This window comes from Chaetomium strumarium (assembly GCF_033439665.1).
Source record: "Chaetomium strumarium strain CBS 333.67 chromosome Unknown B0T15scaffold_7, whole genome shotgun sequence".
In the NCBI taxonomy this organism is placed as follows: Eukaryota; Fungi; Ascomycota; class Sordariomycetes; order Sordariales; family Chaetomiaceae; genus Chaetomium; species Chaetomium strumarium.
Window position 1 is genome coordinate 689,774 of NW_026944435.1, and position 13,730 is coordinate 703,503.

At 56.9% G+C, this 13,730-nt stretch overlaps 6 protein-coding genes across 6 annotated transcripts; 3 read left to right on the forward strand and 3 right to left on the reverse strand.

Annotated features, from left to right (window-relative positions):
- Nucleotides 1-781: 781 nt before the first annotated feature.
- On the reverse strand, nucleotides 782-3,300 carry B0T15DRAFT_577274 (heterokaryon incompatibility protein-domain-containing protein; the record flags this gene model as incomplete). Its single annotated transcript, XM_062871056.1, has 1 exon — nucleotides 782-3,300. The coding sequence occupies exon 1, from the start codon at nucleotides 2,858-2,860 to the stop codon at nucleotides 782-784; it is 2,079 nt and encodes a 692-aa protein (XP_062717904.1). The 5' UTR covers nucleotides 2,861-3,300.
- A 71-nt stretch (nucleotides 3,301-3,371) lies between these two features.
- Nucleotides 3,372-5,164, forward strand: B0T15DRAFT_487355 (Hydroxyethylthiazole kinase family-domain-containing protein; the record flags this gene model as incomplete). The annotated part of the gene is made up of 5 exons (XM_062866427.1): nucleotides 3,372-3,657; nucleotides 3,715-3,850; nucleotides 3,909-4,278; nucleotides 4,335-4,546; nucleotides 4,597-5,164. 5 exons carry the CDS (start codon nucleotides 3,372-3,374, stop codon nucleotides 5,162-5,164), a joined length of 1,572 nt encoding a protein of 523 aa, XP_062717905.1.
- Nucleotides 5,165-5,506: 342 nt separating this feature from the next.
- B0T15DRAFT_292674 (Isochorismatase-like protein) lies at nucleotides 5,507-6,804 on the forward strand. The gene is made up of 3 exons (XM_062863735.1): nucleotides 5,507-5,878; nucleotides 5,944-5,959; nucleotides 6,075-6,804. Exons 1-3 carry the CDS (start codon nucleotides 5,848-5,850, stop codon nucleotides 6,676-6,678), a joined length of 651 nt encoding a protein of 216 aa, XP_062717906.1. The 5' UTR covers nucleotides 5,507-5,847; the 3' UTR covers nucleotides 6,679-6,804.
- Nucleotides 6,805-6,929: 125 nt separating this feature from the next.
- Nucleotides 6,930-8,813, reverse strand: B0T15DRAFT_404242 (uncharacterized protein; the record flags this gene model as incomplete). The annotated part of the gene is made up of 2 exons (XM_062865245.1): nucleotides 6,930-8,554; nucleotides 8,621-8,813. The coding sequence occupies 2 exons, from the start codon at nucleotides 8,811-8,813 to the stop codon at nucleotides 6,930-6,932; spliced, it is 1,818 nt and encodes a 605-aa protein (XP_062717907.1).
- Nucleotides 8,814-9,948: 1,135 nt separating this feature from the next.
- B0T15DRAFT_293045 (SGNH hydrolase-type esterase domain-containing protein) lies at nucleotides 9,949-11,477 on the reverse strand. Its single transcript, XM_062863736.1, has 5 exons — nucleotides 11,312-11,477; nucleotides 11,188-11,205; nucleotides 11,015-11,111; nucleotides 10,826-10,950; nucleotides 9,949-10,765 (listed from the first exon to the last, which is right to left on the reverse strand). Exons 2-5 carry the CDS (start codon nucleotides 11,191-11,193, stop codon nucleotides 10,175-10,177), a joined length of 819 nt encoding a protein of 272 aa, XP_062717908.1. The 5' UTR covers nucleotides 11,194-11,205; nucleotides 11,312-11,477; the 3' UTR covers nucleotides 9,949-10,174.
- A 1,083-nt stretch (nucleotides 11,478-12,560) lies between these two features.
- Nucleotides 12,561-13,526, forward strand: B0T15DRAFT_496600 (uncharacterized protein; the record flags this gene model as incomplete). The annotated part of the gene is made up of 2 exons (XM_062867186.1): nucleotides 12,561-12,698; nucleotides 12,774-13,526. 2 exons carry the CDS (start codon nucleotides 12,561-12,563, stop codon nucleotides 13,524-13,526), a joined length of 891 nt encoding a protein of 296 aa, XP_062717909.1.
- Nucleotides 13,527-13,730: the final 204 nt, after the last annotated feature.

Sequence of the window (13,730 nt, forward strand, 5' to 3'; positions counted from 1 at the left end):
CCAGAATCTGGGGTAGGATGGGGAAGACGATGATTTACCCCACAGATTTAATTCCGAGGGATGTTGCATGGTCAGCTACCAGGAAATCACCCGCATGCCACGTCGGGTATTTCTTGAGTCGACTTTTCCCCCTTCTCACGAGTCCCTTAGAAAGCTCGAGTATTTACTCGCCGCAGGTTGAGGACGATGAACGAACCTACCCCAACATCAAAGGAATCGGCATCTGGAGGTCATGCTATTTGAAGTTACTGTTGCCTATCCCTTTCGTTAGCTGGGTATAGTATACGTGACTCCCGCTTGGCTTGGCACCCCCGGTATGGACGAAGGAAAACATGTATCCGCGACGGACGCCACGCTGACATCGGACGGGACTATCTCCGGGTTGGTGGCTGCGAGATCCATCGCCACCTTCTTCATCTTGCCTGCGGGAGGAAAGCAGGGATGAGGAGGCTTTTTGGCGAAAGGCGACATCGACATCGCGGTGAAGCCTGGATATCGAAGTGGTATTAGCTCTTGGTTGCTTGCCCTCTTAGATATTTTACCTTTCTTCTGCTTGATGATACATACCTACGTAGGTATTCCTCTTGGGGGGTAACCGGAGTGACCCGCGACCGAAGTGAACTCGAACACTGGCCGTGTCGACTCTTCTACCAAGGACACGGGCCAGCGTTTCATTTCAATCAGCGTCTCGCTGACGGTGAGGGGGTCTTGACAGAGAGGTCTAAGAGATCCCCAAACCCAACGAACCAGAAGATCCCACAGCAGCAAATCGGGGTGACTGCTAGGATACAGTGAAGCTCTTGACCTGCCAAGTCTGCCGAAATGCTTCGTTGACGGCCGCAAGCCAGCTCGCCATGCGAGAGTTCGCACCGGTCTGCGCAGCAGCACCGCCGTAGACGGACTGCCCCGTACGGTCACACCTCAATGGCCGAGGTACATAATGTATGGTGAGCGTCCCAGCCCTGGTATATCGTATACTGCCAAGCATCTCCTGCAGAATCACGAAGCGGAAGATAACCGCCTTGGAATTGCCCCCATGCCCGAGGTAGAGAATATCAAGCGGCTCCGGGAAGAGGAGAGAGTAGTCGGCGCCGCGGGCCGCCATCACGTTCACAGTAGACACCGTTCCCTCGCCCATCAGTTGCCTGGGGAGAAAAGCCACCTCAAACTCGGAGCGGCTGCGTATTCGACACCGAGAGGATGCACCGGTGACCCTGAGTGACTGGGAGAAATTGGTGTAATCGACGCCGTTGGCGATGTGAGCGACATACTCGGCCAAAGACATCTCATTCTCGGGAAGCGGCATGCGCCGGAAGACACGCACAGAAAGAGGCAGAGGCTCAACGGAGTAGCAGTACTTAGGGGCCCAGGGCACGACGAGGCTGGAGACATACCTCCAGCCAGCCCAGCTCCACGAAGGCATTCCCGGTCGACGCTCCGCTGCCTCTGATGGGTCACTAGTCCAGCCCAAGGCCATGGCAAAATTCCTCTCCACGTTCCCGCGGGCGCTGTCTGCGAGAAACGGAACGCCCCAGAGGTGGTAGACCTGCCTGGCCTGGTATAGCTGAAAGATGCCCAGAACGGCGTTGAGCGCATCCGAGTCGAACGTTAGCTGGCGCGGGGCATATTCACGCAGCCTGTCCACAATGTCGTCGGCGTGCTGGCCGATGACACCTTCGGGGAAGACGCGGTATAAGGGGACTTGTCGTCCGGTGCTGTTGGACGGCATGGAGAGCCACTCCCAACAGTATGTCTTCGTGCATTGGAAGTAGACCTGGGAATGGGTGAATACCAGCCGCCGTCTCGAAAGCAAGCCCTCCTGATAGGTCCAGGCTCGCGTTGACCACTTTGACCGTCGCACGTCTTGAGTGGCATCTGGAAAGGCAAGAAGACGGCGGCCGCCAAGCACGATGGAGGCTTGTTGGTGCCGTCGATCCCTTGACACGCCCGGGAGGCCATAGCGGGCATCGTCGCCGGCGGCGGCGACGATAGTGAGTGTCGCGCCACTGTAGATCCTATCCATGTGCCTGATGAGGTGATGCTTCTCGACGGTGTCGGCTTGATTGATGCAATACTGGTCCACCCAGAGGTATGGGATCCCGATTTCCCTTGCAACAATCATGGCGTCCTCAACCACCTGTGGTACGTTGCTGGATAGGGGATCGTCTGGCTGGCGTGGTTGGGTGACGGCGTCACTTGCTGTTTGACCCCAGATATAGCTGAGTGCGACGTAACTGCGGTGGTGTGGGACGGTGACGATCTTGCGTGTCTGGCAGTCGATGACCTTCAGACCGGCCAGGTGATCGGCAAATGCCCCTGAACAGGAAGGCTTGTGGTTTTGAAAGCAATCATGCAGCCACTGGCGAAGCAAGCTAGTGTCAACGCGGTGGCTATCGATGGCCCGCGCGGCAATGCGTGGCCGTCCTCCGTGCTGGCGATGGTCGGAGTCGCACTCGGGAATGAGCAACGTGATGGGATAGCAGGGAAGCTGGAGAACCGTAGTGTCTGCGACATCATCGCTCTTGAAGAAGGTCTGCGCGGAGTGGGCGGCAATCTTCGGATCCCAGTCTACTCCGTTGTGGGTCGCGATGATCTGACAGAGCCGGCATGGTGAATCTGCCCGTATGCCGTGCCACCAGTCGACGTCCCAGGTATATGGTCTCAGCCTGCCTTTGGCCCGGGTATCGATGGGCAACTTTCGCCCAGCGAGCTTCAGCTTAACCACGGAATGGAGATTGAGGGATCGACAGCCGCTGCAGAGAAAGCTGTCCGTCATCCCATTCACGCTTTCATTGCATCTTGGCTGGGACTCGATACTCTCGGTTTCAGTGGCATCGAGAACCTGGGTCGCGAACTCCATCTGAGACAACCCTTGATTGTATTGTACAGTACCTTGGGCATGCGGTAGTGTGAATGAGCTGATGCGGCTGTTTGGTTTGTATTTTAGGAGAAAGCTCAGAGCAGTGTGCCCAACTGGGGGGATCCAACTTCTCAGCAGGTTTCCCCCCGTCGACGCGATGATGATTGGCTGCGTCCCATTCGCCTATGCGAAGCAGACATCTTCCCCAGCCGGCAAATGTGAAGTTTGAATATTTTGAAACATAGAGCCTAAGTTACTAGGCTTGGGTCTCTGACTTGGTCTTGATTCCTGATGTGTCCACGTCAGAAGGGTGCGGAATCAGATGAAGCGGTTGACGCCCGGCCGATCTCATTCGGGGCCCACCAATGCCGATTTGATGGCCCACCAAGCCCCACTTCTCCGGTCCCGGATCCTCTTCCCATGATCGGTCTCATCCGTTTACGGTGGTACGATGCTGCCCGTTTCGACTTAACCTTGTGATTCTAAATTCCCAATGCGTCACAGACTCAAAATGGGGAAACCAAAAGTAGACTACTCGCTGTATCTTGTCACTGACTCGACCCCGGCCATTCTCGGCAACAGGCAGCTCGCCCATGTCGTCGAGGAGGCATTAAGGGGCGGGGTCACGGTCGTGCAGCTCCGCGAGAAGACGGCCGACACAGCAGACATGATATCGACCGCAAGGGAGCTTCATGGAATTACCCAAAAGTACAATGTGCCGCTGCTCATCAATGACCGCGTCGACGTGGCCCTGGCCGTGGGCTGCGAGGGCGTCCACATCGGTCAGGACGACATGGGCAAGTGAGCCTTTTATTACTGCTCACTGACTCTGCGAAGCTAACTGGTCCCCGCAGAGTTGTCGGCTGCGAGGAAGCTACTGGGTCCAGACGCCATCATAGGTGTCACAGTTAGCACCGTTGAACAGGCTCTCCGGGCGTGCAAGGGAGGCGCCGACTATCTCGGCATCGGAACCGTTTATGCCACACCAACGTAAGCGCTTCGGTTGGTCCCAAGGAAGTGTCCTAGTAAAATCTGACACTGTACGCAGCAAGACGAACACCAAGGATATTATTGGCACGGCTGGTGTGCGCGAGATACTCGGGAAAATTGCCGAGACCGGGTTCGACATACCAACCGTGTGCATAGGCGGCATCAACGGGTCCAATCTGCAGCGCATCATCTTCCAGAGTGGAGCGGCGAAGAAAGGCCTAGACGGTGTGGCGCTGGTCAGCGCTATCATGGCAGCCCCGGATCCCGAAGGCGCCGCCAGAGAGCTCCTTGGGCTGGTCAAGAGTCCGCCAGCCTTTGGCGTCGATATGGGCCAGCCAGTTGTCGTGCAAGAACAGGTTGCTCAGGCGCCGTCCATCATCCGGGCAGTTCACGACGCCACGCCGCTTTCTCATAACATGACCAACATCGTAGGTGTCTTTCGGCCAGTTAGGATCTGCCGCAGCATGTCCCTAACGTAGAACAGGTCGTACAAAACTTCGCGGCAAACGTGGCCCTGGCCATTGGCGCGTCCCCCATCATGGCTGGATATGGAGAAGAGGCCCCTGATCTGTGCAAGCTTGGGGGAGCCCTGGTCATCAACATGGGCTCGGTAGACCCTGCTGGGTTGGCGAATTACTTGAAAGCACTCAGGGCTTACAACCAGGCCGGGCGGCCAGTCGTGTTCGATCCCGTTGGGTATGGATTCCCGACTCTCTTACTTCGGAGTAAGGTGCTGACAGCCACAGTGCCGGTGCTACCTCCATCAGACGCGACGCCGTGAAGACGATCATGGCCAATGGCTATCTCGACGTCATCAAAGGCAACGAAGGCGAGATCAGAACCGTATTTGGTGATAGCCAGGCGCAGCAGCGGGGCGTTGACAGCTCAAGCACGCTAGACGAGTCAGAAAAGGCTAGGTTGGTGCTGGCACTCGCAGCGCGGGAGAAGAATGTGGTTGTTATGACGGGCAAAACCGACTTTGTCAGTGACGGGCAGTTTGTTTTCGCCATCGACAACGGCCATGAGTATCTCGGCTTGGTGACGGGAACAGGCTGCACATTGGGCACGGCCATCTCGGCTGCTATCGCATCGCGCAAGGCGGACAGGCTCACGGCGGTAATTGCCGCTACCCTTCACTTCGAGATTGCTGCAGAGCTCGCGGCAGAGCGGCCCGAGGTTAGGGGGCCGGGCACCTTCCTCCCGGCCTTTTTGGACGAGCTGTATCGCATTCGTCAGGCAACGGCAAGCAATGAGCTGTCTTGGCTGCGGAGGGCTAAAGTTAGGACCGTCGACTTCCCCGAGGACTACCCCTGAGTCTGAGACCCCTGAGTCTGAGAAACCGATAACCATTGACCACATTCATCCCGGGTCATAGAAAAGGAACCGCCTTGGGCCCTCTACGTCGTAGACCGATAGTCGAATATCCGCTTGAGCACCATTATCGACTTGCCGTGTGGGTGTCTAGCTCCTTTTCCATGGACGAGACCCTCTTGCCTTATCAGGTACCCTAGTCTCACGAGGCCAAATCCAGCAGCAGCTTGAACATGTTGCTCATAGATTGCGATTCGAAGGAAGACAGCGCATTGTCGTGGATGGATCTGTGCCCAGTATTTGACTCGGCGATTCGCAGCCCAGGACTTTGTAGCTGATTACCTATGCTCCAGCAGCCTCCCCCGTGAACCCTGTTGTCGCTGGAACCGTTCCAGGTTCCCCACGAGTCCACATCCCGAGACCCGAAAGCTCGGCTTCCATGCCGGTGGGAATGCGGGGTACAGTCGGCTTATTCCCCGGCTGCCGCCGATCCGCTTGCCCGCCACAACATCTCCTGCCTTGAGAGAAGAGTTAGACTCGAGATCCAAGCTACTGTGAGAAGTCGCCTCATCAGAACATTATCCCCGGACGAACAGTCAAACTTGCTCTTTTGAGGGAATACTACTGGATCCAACACTATCCATCCCCATTCTTCACATCCGACGGAAACGTTTATATTGTCCGTCATGGCTGCCCCTACCCCTGAGCGCCGGTTGAGTAGGGGCTTCCCCGTTATCCCACCTGTACACACTCACTCAGTCGCTAACACCAAGACATCACAGAGAACCCAGCTATCTTGTGAGCCTTCACTCTGCCCTCACTTCTCAGCACTCAGATATGGCCATATATATATATATTCAAGTAACATGTTTTTCCTTAACTAACCCTTTTACCTACGCAACCATAAAAAAAGCATATGCGACATACAAGAGAAATTCCGCCCCGCCATCTTCGAATTCGACAAGGTGATCCTCACGGCGCGCAAGCTGCTCCGCGCCGCCACCGACCTGCAGATCCCCGTCTTCGTGACGACGCAGAACCGCGCCCGCCTGGGCGACACCGTCGCGGAGCTGCAAGACCTCCTCGCCGCGGCGGGACCCCTCGTCAAGGCCGACGTCGACAAGACCCGCTTCAGCATGTGGCTGCCCGAAGTCGCGTCCCACCCGCATTTCACTTCGTCTTCGTCGCCGAACACAAGCAGCAGCAGCAGCGAGGTGGCGATCGTGGGGATCGAGTCGCACATCTGCGTCACCCAGACGGCACTGGACCTGCTGCAGGCGGGCCACCGGGTGTATGTGTTGGCCGACGGGGTCAGCAGCTCCAACCGGGAGGAGGTCGGGGTCGCGCTGGCGCGGCTGCGGCAGGCCGGCGCCGTGGTCACGACGAGCGAGAGCTGGATCTACGAGTGCATGGGCGACGCCGGGATTCCGGAGTTCAGGGGGATGGTGAAGGTTGTGAAGGAGACCATGGGGGATACGAGGGCTGCGCTGCAGGCTTTGTTGGGGAGTAAGATTTAAGTGGGAGATACCAGGTTAACCGAGGCGACGGATCATTCCTACCTAGGCAGAGACGGCAAGCATGAGCGAAATTATGGCTAAAGCTTTGAGCCCTTCGTTGGTTTTGTTTTTGGCTATTTTGTAAAAGCTTCTGCAATGCCGCCGCCTGTTTCATCCCAGGCTGGCGTGTTGAAAACCAAAAGTCACTTTCATCTGCGGCTCAAAATCGAGCCACGCATCGCATCAATATTGCAAATCAACTTCCGCCGCAACTAGTCGGTAGCAGTTGTCGGCGGGCTCGGCTTAGCAATCCAGGAAAACGCAGACGCGCTCCCGAGAGGGTTATTTGCCGTTCGTGCGGCTGACGGCCCCTTCCCGGTCTCCTGACCGCTCGGCGATTTCGCTTCCCCGAAGCTGCTTGCCGCAGAGCCACTCAGGCTACGCTTCGAACCGCCCCAGCTGATCGCCGTTGTGCCGCCATTACGTCTCTGTTCGGTGCTAGACCGTGACGTCGGCGCCGGCTCATATGTCGCACTGGTCTTCATAGATGAACTGCTCGACCTGTTCGGCTTCAGCACTTTCATGCTGCGAGGCCGCGCAGCTGGCTGATATCCACTCAACGGTGTGCTGCTATCCCCGAGCCCTGCCGTGGCCCTCTGCCGCCACGGCGTTTGGATGGCTGCGCCGGGATCCCGACGGTTAGCTTCCGTTGCTCCCGTACCTTCTTTCCCATTTAATTGCGGTGCAGCCGACTCGGCCGACTGCTTCGCGCTCTCTCCCGCGCTTTCGGGTGTCGCACCGGTGATGGATTGTTTGGCAGGCTGAGCCGAAGGCGCCCGAGGTGATACTGCCGCCTCAGAGTTGCTGTCCATGGACATCGACCGGGAGCTACCTTGGTCTTTGGCATCCTGTACGGATCCTTTTGCTGACTTGTCGCTGGCAACGAACTCAGGGGCAGCAGCGTTCAGTTTGTGCTTACTCGGCACCACGTTGGCCGTAGTTATATGCTTGAAAACTGCGTCATCCTCCGGTCGCACAAAAGGGATGGCAAGCTTATCGCGGTCGCTTCCATACAAGGTCATCAGATTCCGCGAAAGCAAGATATCGGCGCCATGCATGCGTAACGTGTGGCTGCCGATGAAGACGCGGATGGCCTTCTTCGATTCAGGCGACTCCGGCTGTGCCATGCCCGTCACTTCGAAGGACGCCGTGATATTGGGAAGATGCGGGCCCGGACTCGCGGCCCGAGAGTTTGCCTGCGTAACACGTGCCTCGGCCAAAAACACAGGCAGGGTGATCCTGTGAGCACCGTCTATGTCCCTGTGGATATTGTTGACTAAATCGAGCTCTTTGAGTAGCGTGTAGTCGACGGTCGACTTTTGGGACCCGGTGCACACCACGGCATACAGAAGCCCGTCGGATGTGAAGGTCGGGGTCAGCCAGCAGCGGATGATGGAGGGGGGTGAGCCAAGAATGTATAACATGGGAGGCCGCTCCGGCATCTCCAGGCCCGACTCATCCTCGTCGCCGCCAATCGCGAAATTAGTGTCTAGCCCCAGGCTGCTGGTGCGCCCTGATATCCCCGAGTGCATCGAATGGACTGAGTGCCCTGCCGAGCTGTGTCTCCCGTCTGACCTGTGTGAGTATGAGCGCTCCATCATCTGGTGACCTCCCATGCCGCTTCCAGGGCGGATGATCCCAAAGTCACCAGACTGGCGGCCGCCATGGCCGCTGTTGTTGGCACCGTGCAATGCACTTTCATCGAACCGAACGCTGTTGGCCCGCGAGGCTGCTCCCCGTCGTATCGGCTCATCCTCCGTTTCGAGCTGGAGCGACCCAAGAAGGTTCTGGGCTTCGTCTTCGAAATCACTGATCAACTCGCCGGAGACTACCGGTCCTGTGGCACGATTAGTAAGTCCGTAGAGGAACGAGTTGCATTGCTGGGGATAGGAGGTGCGCTGACCGTGTTGAGGAGTCCCCCCTAGCGCACTGGGAAAGGGGGAGTTCCAGACGGACCTCAAGGCGGCATCATCAGCCTGGCGTTTCTCCAGCGACCGTAGTCTTTCCCCGTGGAGGTGCTGAACATGCTGAATGCGCCTCAACTCCATCTGAACATCGTAGAACTCTTCACGGCTGACGGCGAAGATCGGATCCATGCCCGAAAACCGAAAGCCGAGTATAAAAAATATAATTCAGGACGACGTGGCCGAGGAGGGCGCGAGCGAGGTTGTATGGTTCGAAACGAAAACGGATAAAGGCCTCGTGGGGATGATTATGTCTGACTTCATCAGACTCCCAGGCCCGAGGGGCCGCTCGCGTTCTGTTCCCGACCTCGATCCTTGATACCATCAATTCTCGAGGTCTGCCGCCCCCCTCATCGCCCGCAAAGACCCCCACAGGTCTCCACGATTTCTCGTCGCCCCCAGTGTATTCGATGCGCCTGCGGATGCGTGCACGGTCCTAAATGCAAGCTTAGATAGGCCGTGAAGAAGTTCAGCGACTTGCCGTAAACGAGGGTGGTCGGTCGGATAGCTTTTCTGTCGGAAGTCGTTGCCAGTTGATGACGTTGGTAGAAATCGACACCAAATATGGCGATGGTCGCCCTGCTGTTCGTCAAGCAGGGATAAAATGACCAGTGCGATGGGCGTGAGGACGTGATCGGTGCAAAACGCAGGTAGATGCAGATAGGCAAGGACCCGCCGACCAGGGAGCTAACGAATGCAGATGGAACAGCAGCAGGTGTGCTCAGCCGATGGAGTATCCGTATCGCGAGGAACGCGGGGTTCTTGACTAAGGCAGCAAGGCACCGATTAATCGGGGTCCGTCCAGTTCAAGATCGCAGGTCGGCAGCGGAAAGCTGATGGTTGCGGGTGGGGGGGAGGAGGGTGGCTCCAGAAAGGAAGGTTGCTGAGGTTTGAAATGGCCGGACGCGATACGTCTGGGCGTACGTGTATTAGATGGAGTAGTATATACTTCGTAGTTCGTGGGCGTTGCAAATGAAACGCGGAGGTGAAGATCCCTTTGCTTCGCCGGGGTTTCTATTCTCTCAGGTTTTTCTGTCTTGATGTTGGGAATCAGCGGGACTGGTTTGTTGGAGAAGTTGTTCAAGGTTTCTTCAAGCAAGCGAATGAATGCCCAGTGAGAATGCAGCGGCCGTCCGGTCCATCGTCCGCATGACGGATTGACGTTTGGCGAACTTACTTGCTGACTAAGCCATTGTTACCTCATACAGTATCGACAACACAGTACTGTACCAGGTATCCTGAATTCGCTACCCTTCTGCTTGCGCCGGTGCTTCTTGCCAGATTCAAGACAGCGCGGCAAGATTTTCCATATAGGCAGCGAGCTTGTGGTTTGAATTCCCCATCAAATATGTCTACATGGAACTGTTACTTCGCATATGCCACAGAATCAGCCTCTTCATGGGTACGATTCCGGAGGCACACCACGTGCAGGTCGTACTGTGCCAGTGCGGGTGCACAGTGCCCACCTTCCGGGTGCGCGTCACTTTCCGAACTCATCGCAGAGACTTCCCCTTGAGGTGGGCGTCTTCCTCCAGCCATGGTGCGTCAGGCCATTCAGGCATCACATAACCAACCTTGTCCTGCTCCGGCGTGGCTGCCCACTCTGCACCGACGTGAGGCTGCACGAGGTCGTAAAGGATGCGGTACGATTCTGCGCTCAGGTGCAGCCCGTCGGGGAGGAGGTGCTCAAGGTAGCCACGAACACCGCCTTCCGGATCACCGAGCGCTGGCCCGTGTGGATCGAAGTCCGGGGTCATTTCGATGGCTCTGTCCATGAGAGCCTTGTGCAAGTCTATCAGCGTGACACCCGGGTTCTCGGCTGCCACCTGCCGGGCGGCTTCCGAGTACGCCGCGCTGACTTTGGTTTGCCGTAACGCCTCAGGATGCCCTTTGGCCACGTCGATTTCCTTCACGTGGATTCCATCCAGCGGCGGCGGCGTGATGAGGAAGATCTTGGGATTGTGCGCCGCGATGTTTGGATGCTGGACGATGCGCTTGAGGTTCGCCTTGTACTTCTCGAGGGGCACATGCTGGAAGTTTGTGGGCACCTGGATGCAGGCGTCATTGGCACCGAACAGGACGAACTGATGACGAGGTCAACGCCAGGTTCAGGGATTTGCCCGATTCAGCCAGAAGCAGCTCACAAGATACTTGATGTTGGGTACGCCTGGGCCTGGCGGCGCAAAGATCTGCGGCAAGATACTCAGGGCATTGGATGTGTTGTAGCCCGAGAATCCACGGTTGACAACATCGAGCCTTCGGATGACCTCTGCCATGATTGCGTCAGCGCCGGAGGGTTTCGGCGTAACAGACAAACGAGTTGGAACACTAACGAGCTTGTAGGGCAGCCTGGAATGAAAAGCCGTCTGAAACGTCGGCAGTGTTCTGGAAGAGGGAATCCCCAAACAAGACAAGTTGAGGATAGGGGAGCTTCAGCGGGGTAATACGGTTGTCCTCGTCGTCAACTCATTTTTCTTACATGGACAAATTAGGGTGGGCGACCTACCGCCATGGCTGGTTCTAGCTGTTCGGAATTATCATGAGATTTGCCGCCGAGCTTAGAGTTTTGGCGGAAGATCTAGCAGGGAGACTGGACACCCGGGCTCTTCCTTCCTCTAAATAGTACCTACCTAACTCTCACCGGTCTGCGGAAGGCCCATTTCCCTGGGCCCGCCCACCGCCAGAGAGCCCCGCAAACGGGCCTCTGCAGTCGGGGACTTCTGGAGCTACTGTGCACAACAGAAGTTGTGAAACTTGTGATACTCGAAGGGGGAGCGTGGGCAACATGCAGAATGGCTGTTCATTCGTGGGCATATTTGCCTTGAACCCCCGCAGAGTGCCCGCAAGCCATTGATATCTCGGTAAAAAGATTCATGGAGCTCTCCCAGGCGGGGGGTGGGTAACTTATTACTTGAGTTGGTTCAACAGGTCGACAGCCCTGTCCCTCGACGCGCCCATCCTACCCTGTTACCGACTTAGAGAGATGAAAGCGCCGATTGGCAACCGGTGGCATGGGACGGTGAACTCCGTCTGATCTGGAATGCCTCGAATGCACACCGGACAGGCCTGCTGCTGCGTCTTTCGCTGATCACCTGTCTCATGTGCCCCGGCCGTGTAGCGGTGTCCCACGAGACCCCGCAGGCCGGTGTGGGACCTCTTCGGGTCACCTGTTGATTATTCGGACCCGGGACCGCGGAACAAGTGGTTTTGTGCAGCAGGCCGGGCGTCGCGAATGCCAACATGGTAGTACACCGTAGCTAGTGTGCTAGGCGCCTGCAGTACCTGAGACATTCATGTAAGCCATTCATTGCGAGGCTGCCTTCAATGTCGCTCCCGAGTGTTTCGTGTATCGTGGGCTAAAATGCCACCTGCAGACCCGTGGCGCGCGGGGCATACGGAGTATTAGTGGTGGAGCCCCCCCGGGCCAAAACAAGCGGTACGTTAGCAATCGCAGCTTGCTTTGCATTTAACTTACCTCTTCTCTTTCTTTCTACTTTCTCCCCTGTTTTCCCTCCTTCTTAGCTTTACTTGTATTCTTTTGTCTTTTCACTTTCACTTTCTCTCTCCTCGATTGGATCTTATCGGTGAAACTACCTAGGGATCTAGGTGGGTTGGTGAACGGCTCTCTTTTTGGACGCGGGGAAGGGAAAGAAGAACGAGTCGATTCGGAGATAAGAGCGTTCATGGAGCGATCGAGGGCCTAATTATCGATAACGACTTCGCCATCATGGAAGCCCTGGACCTTGCAAGCCAGCACCTGCTACCACAACTCTCCCAGTCTCCTGCGCTCAGAGAGTTAATCTACCCCTTTTGTTATCCTAGTAGACAATAGATATACGACCTAAAAGCTTACCGCGATAGCCAAAAACAAAAAAAAAAATGTCCCAGAGGGCCTGTTGCACCTGCGCAACACTCCTCGCCGATGCTCCCGGCGTCTCTTCCACATCCGAGAAAGCGTTACCTCAAGAGAGACAACTAGACTGCTGCGGCCGGGTCATCTGTGGTGACTGCATATACGTAGGCTTTTATATAACCACCTTTCAGCTTTTCCAATCCGGAATTCGGCAGACTGACACATCACATCACATGTAGACAAACCCCCGCTTCCTAAGTTATTGTCCCTATTGCCAGACCTCCAGACGCTCCCCCTTACGCTCGAGCATCCGCACCGTCCAGCGGCCAAGTGGTGAGAGAGAAAGCAGGCCAGAAAGCGACCCGCCCCCTTATTACTCCGCCATCGCCCCAGCCGTCTCACCACCGCCCTACACGCCCTCCTCGTCTACAGACTCCCCACCACAACCACAACCACAGCCGGACGAGAAGAAAGAACCAGCCCCAGCTTCACAACCCGGCTACACGATCCACCACCTCCGGCACCCACCCCACCCGGACGCGGACACAATCGTGTCCCTCTCCCTGCGATACGGGATCCCCGCCTCCGTCCTGCGCCGCCACAACAACCTCGCCGCAGACGCCGACTACCTCCTGGCAGCGCGGCACACCCTCCTGATCCCCACAGCCTACATCACACGTCATCGTCGTCGGCCTCCTCCTCTTCCTGGAGGCGACCAGATCAACAACGGCGGCGAGGGAGGAGGGTTATCAGTGTCGCCGTACCCGGTGGAAGACGACGCCGAGAGGGAGCGGAAGACGACGATCCGGCGGTGGATGGTGGCGTGCAAAGAGGCGGACTACGACACGGCCGTCGTGTATCTGGAGGAGAGCGGGTACGACTTCGCAGAGGCCGTCAGGCGCTATTGGGACGACGTTGCGTGGGAGCGGGCCCATCCGCTGGAGACTCATGCGAAGGGGAAAGGGAAGGGGAGGGGAGGAAGAAGGGGTTGAGTGTGGGCTCGGAATTGCTAAAGGGGGGCGACGGAGGATGGTCCATCTTAAGCCGGTCGAGGTGGTGAGGTGATAAAGAGTGGATATGAACGGGGCAAGGGACGCACATGCTCGATGGTCGATGCTCGATGGTCGATGGGTATCAACGATCATCCTGTTTCCCTCCTTAATCTAAGGTCAGATGACCGCTGTGAACAAGCGTCC